Source organism: Carya illinoinensis, chromosome 3 (assembly GCF_018687715.1).
Source record: "Carya illinoinensis cultivar Pawnee chromosome 3, C.illinoinensisPawnee_v1, whole genome shotgun sequence".
In the NCBI taxonomy this organism is placed as follows: Eukaryota; Viridiplantae; Streptophyta; class Magnoliopsida; order Fagales; family Juglandaceae; genus Carya; species Carya illinoinensis.
The window spans coordinates 9,601,059-9,613,424 of NC_056754.1; the positions used below are offsets into that span (position 1 = coordinate 9,601,059).

General features: G+C 31.8%; 2 protein-coding genes across 2 annotated transcripts; both read right to left on the reverse strand.

Annotated features, from left to right (window-relative positions):
* Positions 1-1,844: 1,844 nt before the first annotated feature.
* Positions 1,845-2,249, reverse strand: LOC122304452 (gibberellin 2-beta-dioxygenase-like). The gene has a single exon (XM_043116727.1). The coding sequence runs from the start codon at positions 2,247-2,249 to the stop codon at positions 1,845-1,847; it is 405 nt and encodes a 134-aa protein (XP_042972661.1).
* A 5,512-nt stretch (positions 2,250-7,761) lies between these two features.
* LOC122303144 (40S ribosomal protein S20-2) lies at positions 7,762-9,769 on the reverse strand. Its single transcript, XM_043114768.1, has 4 exons — positions 9,607-9,769; positions 9,290-9,419; positions 9,002-9,115; positions 7,762-8,170 (listed from the first exon to the last, which is right to left on the reverse strand). Exons 2-4 carry the CDS (start codon positions 9,399-9,401, stop codon positions 8,028-8,030), a joined length of 369 nt encoding a protein of 122 aa, XP_042970702.1. The 5' UTR covers positions 9,402-9,419; positions 9,607-9,769; the 3' UTR covers positions 7,762-8,027.
* Positions 9,770-12,366: the final 2,597 nt, after the last annotated feature.

Below are 12,366 nucleotides of genomic sequence, written 5' to 3' on the forward strand. Positions count from 1 at the left end.
ATTTTTTTATCATAAATTTTATTATTTTTTAAACGACTATATAATATTTATACACTATATAATTATATATAACATTACTTTCTTTTTTATACCCAATCCTTATTTTGCACCAGAAACATGATTGCAAACAGGTCAATCATTATATACATGAAATAATTGCGGAAATTTTAAAATTTTCTGACTCTTTTGAATCTATGTCAACAAGGGTATAAGACCTCAGTTAAAAAACAGTGCGTGTCAAGAATTTAGGTAAAATACTTTTTCTGGTAAGTGATATGGAAAATTTTAGTTTTAAATGAAAATTTAAAATATTATTATTATTATAAAATTAAAAAAATTAAATTAAAATTTAAAAAAATTAAATTATTTATTATATTTTATGTATGAATTTAAAAAAATTATAATAATGAGATAAGATAAAATCAGAATTTTATGTTTTATATTATTTGCCAAACCTAACCTTAAGCTAGTTATTCTACCTTTCTATAAAATAAAGAAAATTGCGAATTAAGAATGAGTAAGAGCATTTTCAATAGATTAGATTGAGTATTTAGCTATTAGACAACAAAAATCAAGCGTAATGGATTAGCTAAATTCTAAAAAATTAGACTTTAGCTACGTTAAAATAATTTTCAAATTTGAGAGCTAATGTACATACATCAAATTAATATTTTATTATTCTTTTTCTTTCACCTTCTCATCTTCTCAGTTCTCATTCTAGTATATACTTGATGTTAATTCTCTTGCTACGGAATTATTTTGCATGAATAAATTCATTTTGCTACGTCCATTACTAGGATATACTCGATGTTACTAAGATGAATTTATTTTACATGAATAAATTCATTTTATTACTGTACATACATCTCGATGTTACTGGGATTAGTGTACATACATTAATTTATTTTGTTATGAATAACTATTAATTTAGAGTTAGTTCTTTTTTTAATTAGACATTTGTGGTTATTAGCATTAAATAATACGATAAAAATAAATAAATTAATAATTGATTTAATTAGACGTTTGTGGTTTTTAAATTAATAATTATTTTATTATTATGTAACGAAAAAATAGATAATCTAATGTTAGGGATTTGATGTGAATGAAATAACCAGAGCTAAATTCATCTCATATTATTTTATTATTAATATAATAAAAAATAGTCATTCAAATTTAGAGACTAAAATAGCTAAAGTCAAATTCATTAGGATTGTTCATACGGGCCGGGTTTTACCCAGCCCGCACCGGAAACCGGAAAACCAGATTTCCGGTTACGGGTTTTGGCCCGGATTTTATCTGGGTCGAAATCCGGATTTTCAAAACCGCATGTATGCGGTCCGGACCCGAGTATGAAATCCGGGTTCCGGATTATAACCCGGGTTTATATATAACGCTTCTCTCTCTCTCTCTCTCTCTCTCTCTCTCTCTCTCTCTCTCTCTCTCTCTCTCTCTCTCTCTCTCTCTCTCTCTCTCTCTCTCTCTCTCTCTCTCTCTCTCTCTCTACGCCGAAATCAGTCTGAGGACTCTCTCCGAAACCCTAGCCATCATCTTCAACCTCGTGCCTCGTCTTCATCCGCGTGCTTGGTCTTCATCCTCGTGCCGTCTTCTTCCTCACGTCGCGCGATCGTCTTCATTAGTTTGCTGTGTGCCGTTCGGTCAGTTTTTCTCCTCTCTCTGGGTCTTGCTTAAATGTTTTTCTACTATGTTACCTTTGCTTTGTTCAGAATCTCTGGTTTGTTTGGTTGTTTTTGCATTTGAAATGGATTAGATGGACGATTTTTTTTAAACAGAAGTATTTTTCAAAGAGAGGTTGTAGGAGAAACAGAGGACTCTGTTTAGAGACTTTACCGAAATATTACTGGGTTTTCCTGGAAAATGAAAAATGACTTGTGGGAGATGACTTCAGGATTAGTGTTAAGGAGGATATATTCAATCCAACCCACGTCACCGTTGGGACCGATTCTCTTGCTGCCATAGCCAAATAGGTCAGGAGGGCCAACGCTGTCTTTCTTAGACTGGGGTAAGTTGAAGAACCTGAGGGCTTCAGCTTCCAGCTTTTTCATGAACTCCACTGGGAATCCTTGATTCACCACCTTGAAGATCCCAAATTCCAAGGCCTTAGCTATAAGGGTCTTGACATTAGGGTCTGAGAGGTCCACCACTGGAATTCCAGTGAACAAGTCAGGGGGCTTGTGTGTCTGTATCAAAGAGTAGTCGTCTAATGCTGCAGGCTGAGAAAGAACCACCATAGTAGTTGTTTCTGCTGTTTTGGTTTTTCAGAGAGAAGAAGGAGGAGGAAGAGGAGGAGGAGAAGGAGAAGGAGACTCGTTTGGTTGAGAGGGTGATGAGATTGATGGGGGGTTTAAATGAGCGAATTTTATATGGTTTTTTGCTCTTCTGATTTCTGACTTTGTCACCATTAGCCATTAGGCAATGCGTGCTTTCTCTTATTCCTCTGCACTTTTTTTTATATCTCATATTTTAACTTTGTTGCTTTAAGTCTAAATCCTAGCTAGCTAGCTAAAACCCTACAAAATCAGGGACTAATATTGGATCAAAATTTTTTTATAAGTAAAAGATAGATATTATTGATATGAATGAGATAGGTCAAAGCCATGTACACCGGAAGTATACAGAAAAAGACCTAAATACATTCTAACTATGCTGAAAGGTAAAAATATTGTTATCAAAATATTTTTACCTATTGCAACTTGACTGTTTATCAACTAGAGATTTTCACTCTCCTCTTGTCAAAAACCAGAGTTTCAAACTCTAACCACCTAAATAAAAACTTCATGCATGTACTTTATCAACCAGAGATTTTACACACTGAAAATGCCTAGTATGTTATAGGAGAGAATGAAAAGTTTATGAGAACAGCAAAAGAGGAAGGTCATGCTACTGCTTATGCAGAGGGTGTTTGGAATCAACACACAAATAACTGATTTGAACATGTTGGTTTTGTTGGGTTTAAGATGATATTTGGATATGTACAAATGTCAATGTTTTATGGGAACTTGAATTCAAAACAATGTGCTATGTATTTGGATATGCCAAGTGGATTTTATCAAAACAAAGGATGATATGATCTATTTTTGGAAATGAACACTGCATGTATAACGTGCTTTCTACTGCTTGCATCTGTTTTCTTGTTTGTAGAAAATCTGTATCAAAATCTGTTTTTATTTTTCAGTTTTCAAATAGGTCTTTGTTGGACTAATTTTGTGTGCATAGCTAAGATACCATTTATTTATTTGCTCACACATTGCATCTTTCTTTTTCTACAGTGCTGCTGAGTATATTTTATATAAGCTGAATCTAATGGGGGAAGATAATTGAAGTCTAAAGTGCTGCTGAAGTTTTTACTTCAATCGTTCTTATATTTTTTGGAGATTTGTTTGCATTTAAATGTAGCTTTTTTGATCAATTAGTATGCTAGATTTTATTTTTAAGAGTTGGTACTTGAAACCGTTCATTTAAAACAGGTTTGACAAGATAAAATCATTGAAGTGGTGGAAAAATATTAATATTTCCCCCTTTTTTGGTTCAGGCAGTTAAAAAAAAGCCAATTTTAAAAGGATTCTTCCACAGTTTTATGAAGGCGGTGTACCAATTAAGTATAAAACCTTTACTCCAATGATTCATTAAGAAAGTTTGAGTGAGTTTGATTTGTTCAAGAGAATAAAACTAGAATGACCGAAACATGTATGTCTTAATTTCCTATTTATCCAAGCTGCAGACTTAAAAAAAAAAAAAAAAAAACCGGGTTGAATCTGGAACCGGAATCCGGGTTTTTAAAAAACCGGATTCAACCGGGTTTCGGCCCGGATCTGACCCGGGTTAACCCGGTCCGGGTTCCAGCCCGGATTGAAAACCCAGATTCCGATTTGGGTGGACCCGACTTTCCGGGTTGGAACCCGGTTGAACAGCCCTAAAATTCATCTCCCATTAACTAAAAGTGTCATTTAGCTTTAACTAATCCATTAAGAGTGCGTTAAGAGAGTTAGAATTGAAAAAGATTTTGGTCCTAACTATTATATTTATAATATTGAGGAAAACTCAAATTCTTTAAAAGAAGTTTTAACATCACCTGATTCTATGTTTTGGAAAGAGGTTGTGAATGATGAGATGGATTCACTAATTTTTAACAAAACTTGAAAATTAGTTGAATTACCACCAGGTTGCAAAATCATAGTGTGTAAATGGGTGCTTTGAAAAAAAATTAGACCGGATGGAACGGTTGAAAAATTCAAGGCTAGGCTAGTCACAAAAAGTTTTAAACAAAAAATCGATCTTATTTTTTAATACTTTTTCTCCCGTCACAATAATAGAATCCATTAGATTATTGATTATCATTGCAACAATCTATTATTTAAAAAATCATCAAATAGATTTTAAAACAGATTTTTTTAATAGGGACCTAGATGAAAAAATCTATATAGATCAATTCAAAAGCTTTCTTGAGCCTAGGCAAGAAAGCAAAGTGTGTAAGTTAACAAAATCCATATATGGCTTAAAATAGACCCCTAAACAGTGGCATGCGAATTTGACTCTTGCATGATTGAGAATGGCTATAAGTCAAAGAAAAGTGATAAATGTATTTATCATAAATCTTGGAAAAACTCTCATGTTATTATTAGCCAATATGTGGATGATTTATTGATATTTGGTTCTAATTTGCATGTGATAGATGAAACAAAAAGCATGCTTAGTAACTATTTTGATACAAAAGATCTTGGTGAGACTAATTTTATTTTGGGTATGAAAATCACCAAAATATTTGATGGTATTTTTTCTTAATCATTGCATTGTGTAGAAAAATTATTAAAGAAATATAATTATGTTGAATGCAAGCATGTTGTTACTTCTTTTGATCCTAGTGTTATTTATTTTCTATGTAAAATGATGATGATGTGATTAATCAAAATGAATATGCTAGCATGATTGTGGGAGTTTACGTTATGCGACTGATTGTACTAAACCTGACATTGCTTATGCGGTAGGAGTACTTAGTATATTCATTACCAAGCTTGGAAGAGGCAATTAGTATGCAATGGATAGGATAATGAAATATTTATCCAATACAAAAAATTATGGCTTATTTTATAAAAAGTATTCTGCTGTGCTCGAAAGCTTTAATGATGCCGATTGGAATACTTTGTCGAGTGATTATCTTTCAACTACACGTTATGTTTTTAATGTGGATGATTGTGCCTGGAAATATAAAACAAACCATTATTGCTAACTCAACTAAGGGGAGTTTGGTCCAATCCCGAGAGGTTCTGTGGATAGGATCGGACTGGACCTATTCGTTCAAAACCCACCCTGGATCAGACTGAGCAACCTAAGGACCGGGCCAATTAGGTTTGGTCTAGTAGGTCCAACCCTATTCCAAATGGACCAATTTTCATATCCCATATTTTTTGGTCCAATAATAAAAGCCCACTAACAATTTATCCAATTTTAAGCCAAAATACTAAAAAAGAACTAGAAAGAAAAATAAACTATTTAATGTGGATTATTTAATTAACTCATTAAAAAATAACTTATTAAAATTATATTGATGATATTAATTGCTACTTGAGTATATCAATGTATTATGATAGTTAATGCATAATGAGCATTTTTTTAATACTTATATCGTGATACATTAAATAATTTAATATATATACATATAGTATACTATGATATATATTTATTAATATATATATTAGTATAAATATAATACTATTAGTCTATTAGTATATAGTAATAATTATTAACGTATTTACTATAATGAATAATACATTATTAACTTATTTACTATAACTAATAAATTAAGAATACACAATTACACTAGTACTAATACTATAACTATATTAACTAATAACTATACTAGTAGACTAGTAATATTACTAAAACACTATATGTTAGTGATAATCTATGTAATTATAGTGATTTAATACGTTAACTACACTAATATTATTATAAATTTATACATATATTATAATTTATACAATAACTCTTATAATATGTTAATATATTAATATATACTAGTACTATATATTACAGTTATACATTAAAAAATAAAATAATACGTTGATACTAAATATATATATTTATAGACTTATAGTGATTTATTTATTATGATTAGTATAACTATATAATAGTATTAGCATCAGACTATTAGTAAAGCTATATATTATTAATATTAGTTGCGGTGAATCAGTAATTTAGTATAACTATATTCTACATTACTAAAGAAATGTAGGTCATATTTTTTGGATTATTTGCAGACGAGATGTGTGTTTTTTAGTAGAGCTTTGGGTTCAACTACTTGTGCAGAGTAGGTTTGAACTATACAACGATCAGTTGAGCTGTTGTATTTTAAAAAAAATAAGTCAAGAGGAGATCTGCTGCACCGTTTCATTTGAAATTTCGTATAGTATAGAAGACTTGAATCTCTTTCAAGAAAATGAGATTTTCGTACCTAGTCTAAATTGATTTCATTTTCATGTTAATTTTATTATAATTTTTATTATATTATTATGTATTAACTAAAATAGTTCATTAAAACCCAACAGAAAGTGGAATTAACTTAAAAGAGAAATACAACTCCATTCGACTTTGAAATACCCAGCCATGGATCTCGGGACGACAAAAAAACTTCCATCAAAACTTCCATGTGTCGACATAAAAATACCTCCATTCGACGTATTAGCCATATTTAATCAATGGATAGTAAAAAGAATATTCATCAAAACTTCCTTGTGTGGACATAAAAATAATTAATCATTGGATAGTGAGAGTGCGGAGGTATTTTTTATAATACTCTACTAGTATTTATTATTTTATTATTATTTTTTACATATTTTTAATTACTATTCATTATTTTTTATCTATTTATTATTATTATTTATTACTTTATTATTACTTTTCACCAATTTTTCATTAATATTCATAACTCTTCACGACACTCTTCGTTACCCAAACCCATTGAGTGTACATACCTAAGACTAGACACAATGAGTAGTGCTGTCGTAGTTAGTATTTCAAATATTAATAGACATTATTTAATGCTTCAGTACTCAACCATTGTGCATTGGTGTCCCTAAATTCACTGTAATCTGAACAGAAAACTCGAGCTTCTGAGTCTTTAAATTGCTGAATAGAGAGATCCTATACTGGATATTCATTGCGGTTCTTGATCCTATAAATTAGAAAGAAAAGTATAGTTACAAGCATAATTATATACTAATCTGTGTCTTAATATAATATAATTAATCAAAAAATAAATTTTATTAAAAATAATGTTAATTTAAATTTTAAATATAAATAAATCAGTGTTAATACACAGATTAATGCGCAAACTGTACTTATATGTAGCAAAACTCAAATTAGAATACGCTTTTAATATTTTTTTCATTCAAACTACACTCATCCTATACAACGCTTGATAATATCAAAGAAAATGCTATTTTCAGGCTCCCATCTGCATGGACGATATACATAAAATAAAACTATATCATCTCACTCACGTTTTCCATTTCTTGAAGCACGAACGGAAAACATCGTCACAGCATGAAAGTACCACTTATTAGTACTCCAAGACTACCTAATAACTCATAATTTCCTCAGTTACACCACCAGATGAGAAACTATGTTATGTAGCTAGTAAAGATTCACAAGTTCCGGAAACAAATTTAACAAGTTAAAATACACTTGTTACAGCATCAATTTCTCACATATGAAATAGATGTTTTAGACGCTAATTGGAATGTATGACCAAAAAAACATTTCTTATGGTATTTAACATCAAATATAGCAGTAATTAATAATTCAAAAACCTCAATTTACGGGGAAAAAAAATACCAAAACAAAAAATCCCTCCTTGCACAAGTCTTTCACATAAAAAATAGGTAATGCATTAACCCAACAGCATCCTTCAAGCTTGAGGCTTGACATGTTCCAAAAAAACTGGGAAACTGAAACTAAGGACATCTAATTAACTAGGTGATTGGAAGTGTGAGACTGTTAGTAGTCTATATTCAAGAATCTGCAATGGTAACCTCAACCTCCACACCAGGTTCAATAGTGATAGAGGTGATCTGCTTAACAACATCAGGGGAGCTGAAGAGATCAATTACTCGTTTGTGGACACGAAGCTCAAATCTATCCCAAGTGTTGGTGCCTGCAAAAAACAAACCAAACAATTCATAAAAAATTTCAATAACAGAAAAATTATGACATCATAAGACCTAGCTATCATTAGAAATACACATTAGTTCAAAAGAAGATGGTTTAGTTTGATTAGTCATTTAATGGTTCAGGTGATAAGGGCCTTGGTCTTGGTGGTCTGCTCCCTCCAAGTCTAAGGTTTGGATTCTCCAGGTGCAAACAATTTTTAGGAGCTATTAGACTTGGGAGATTTCACCCTGAATTATCCAAGGGTAGGAAACTCCTTGTTGAGAGCCTTTCAACACCTTGGATCAGTCGGGACTTTGTTCTAAGACACCAAGCACCAATAAGGAAAAAAAACTATTAAAAAGATTAAAGATGAAGTGATGTAATTGGACCTTCAGTTGTGTGGGCTGCAAACATCTGAGATATCTTAACCTCAACCACATCCCTACCCAGGTTATTATTTTGAATCTCTCCTTTCCATCTTTTAGTTTGGTGTAAACACCCTTACAACCACTTCCAATATCCGCCCATTCCTCACAAATTTCCTCCAACATCCACTTCATTAAGCTCCGCTCAATTCAAGATTAAGGTAACTGATGACAAGATGCATTAAAGAAATTATCAAGAAAAAAGAGGCCAAAGAACCATGCATGCCATAGTGATGTAAACATACCACTGAGAACATCATAACAACATCAACCACTTTAATTATCAAAATGCTTCAAATTCGATAAGATGGGTTTGCCAAATGAATATTGAAAAAGTGACCACTAAAATCAGGAATATACTCTCATACAGCCAAGCACTTGAATCCCAGGAGTGAAATATGAAAATATACCTTCACCGCAAGGGGACTTCCTGGTGGTAATGTGCAGAACCTTGGTGGGCATTCTCACTGGTCCCTTAACCCTCAAACGCTTGTCCTTGGCACCACGAACTAAATCCGCACAAACTATCAAGCAAACAAAAATCAAAATTATCAAACTGATAGATTCCAAGTATACAAGACGGAAAACAAAATGAGTGTCCCATACATGAATTCGTTGTAATATCAATTATGGCATATGGGCCATGTCTGTTTGGTAAAAAAGAAAAAAAAATTGATAGCAAAGAACTACGGGGGTACCTTTCTCGAGATTCTTGACGTTTTTGGAGGAGAGGGTGATCCTGATCTTGTGAATCTGCTCCTGGGGTTCGTCCACACCCTGCTGCTTCGGCGGCTTCATTGCGTAAGCCATCTTTTCTTGCTTCCGTTCCTGCCAAATTACAAACGCCACAAACAAATAAAAACTGGATCTGAGTGAAGCTTTCCCAAACCCAATTACGAAATGAAAATTTAGGAAACGAATGTTACTGTTCTTATTGCAAAAACTAACCAAAGAGATAAAAATCTAAGCTTCGGTGTGATAATAATTACTAAGGGAGCGAAAGAGAGAATAAGACCTTAGCGGGGGTGTGGAGCTCTGGTTGGGGCGGCCGAAGCTACTGGCTATTAGGAACCCTAGATGAAAGAAGGGAAAGGAAGACCAAAAAGCGAAGTGAAGTGCGAACTGGAAGTAGATTTACGAAGGAATGTGAGGGATCTCGGGACGACACCGTTTGCTGAAGAAGTGAAATGCAGTGGACCAGGGAACGCAGCGTATCAATTATGGAAGCAGGGGTTGTCGTTTGAACAAGTGATACGCGGCGTTTTGATTAATTAGCAGGTTTCTGTTGCGAACACATAAACGGAGGGGTGAGCTCCGACTCCGACGGAGTTGGGTAAGCAATTTCTGACCTCCAAGTTAGAGGCAAATTTAGCTCTAACTCTGATCAGAGGTTGAAGTTTGGAACTTTGATCGGAATTCCAATTATTTAATGGGCCCAATTGACCAATTGGAATTTAAGGGCCATTGGGCCAATTTTGAGCCCTAAAAAAAAAAAAAAAATTTAATATAATACATCATTCAAAAACTCATATACAATAATTCAAAACATGGATAATAATAAAAACAATTTATTTCTAATAAGCCATAAGGAAAAACATATTGAACAGTCCATAAAAATAAAAACATCATCTGCAACACCGTGTTTTGTCATTAATAATACCTGAAATTAAGATAAAAAGTCACAATCAATAAAAGGAAAAAAATGATTTAAAAAATTGAACACGCTAAAAGTAAAATTTGATTATCATTTCTTATCAATAAAATTTAAAGGAGGTTTATCAACTTATCCACACTTCAAATTCATGATCCATTAACTACATCCCAATACCCAATGGTTGTCTATCTCAGACTCAAACTCAGATTATCAGTCATCGGCAAGTATGTTAAGGTTTATAATTATATTTATGAAATCATAAAAAGTAGAGTTTAATAGATTTATAAAATCATAAAAATGATTAAATAAATCATTTGAAATACTTAAATAAAGTTACCTGATTCAAACCTATAGCTCTTAGCATCAATGTCAATAGTATTGAGTCCAATAGGCGTATCACTTATCCAGTTTTGTGTGCAAATGAGGGCCTCCACAGTAGGTAGTGACAATGAACTTCGGTAAAAATACAATACTTGACTCCCAGTGCTAAATGTCGACTCAGAGGCAACCCTAGTGATAGAAATGGCTAGCATATCTCAGACAATATGGGAAATGAATAGATACTTGGTTGAATTAACTTTTCACCAAGTTAATAACTGAAATACATCACTAGGTGCCTCGATCTCTTCCATAAAATACTGTTCAACCTCAGAAGTACCTACATAATATTTCTTTTTGCCCATATGACTAATACAAGAGAGGGGTGAATTGAGTTGTATTTAAAAAAAATAACAATTATAAATCAAATATACAATATAAAATATAAACAAAATATGAAACAACAATAAATATAAAGAGTAAGGGTAAGAGAGAAGCAAACTCAATATGTTAACGAGGTTCGGCTCCACTGCCTACGTCCTCGCCTCAAACTACCTATTGAAGATCCCAAATTCACTATTTAACCTTGTTCAGGTAGAGATAGAAACCTATTACATCTTTGAACAATACCGCTACAAAGGATCCGTGTATAACACCCTCTACACTTACAATCACCTTATACGTGATGATTCAACTATTCCCTGTGTAGAACACTTTCTACAAGCACAAGGGTATATACACTCTTTTATTGATATAAGAGCTGATAATGGATAGGTTATCAGAAAACACTCCTCAATAAGTGAAATAAGAACAATACAGTGCAAACTATATCTCTCTTAAAATGAATAAGGATTAAGGTTCAATACTTAGAGAAGAGAGAATGAAAGTTTTGAATAAATGTTGTATGTTCTAGATGTTGTGAATGTGAAGCTCTCAAATGATCTATTTATAGGCATATAAGACTTCATATTCAAATTTAAAAAGATTCACATGTCAAAGACAACATCATTCACTTTTTCAAAAAAATTCAAATAAAAGGTTCTTCTTTTTCAATTGTCAAAGACAATATCATTTATTTTTCAAATACTTCAAACTTAATATTTTATTTTTGACATATGACAAAATGAGCACACTTTACTTTTCCAAAAATTTAAAACTAATCTTTTATTTTTTACATATAACAAAAAGAGCACACTTTACTTTTTAAAAAAATTCAAACCTAATCTTTTTACTTTTTGCATATAACAAAAGGAGTATACTTTACTTTTCAAATTTTTCAAACAAAAATATCTACCTTTTGCATAAGTCAAAAAAAGTATCAATCACGTTTGAAAATATTCAAATAAAACATGCACATGTAAAAGATAACAATCAATCATCTTTCATAATTTTCAAAATATTCATACAAATGTTAAAAATGTATTTTAATGCTTTATAAAAAAATATTAATTTTGAGCCTTAATCTTAATTTCAAAATTTTAAGAGATTTACAACATTACTCTATGACTTTAATGTGAACTTGTTCCCTTCTTGTTCATATTTATTTCTTTTATGTGTTTGACTCTATTGTGTAGATAACTTGAACTTGAGACTCATTTATTCTTTGAATTCATTTGTTATCATCAAAATCCATGTGTAAATATATAATTACACAAAATTTGAAACCTTAGGTTTAACAATCTCCCCATTTTTAATGATGACAAATACTTGATAGAATCTGAAACCTGTATTAATACTTAAGCTCCCCCTGAGAATGTGCGTTAGTTTTCAAGCAAAAATATGAATATAATTCCAAACATATAT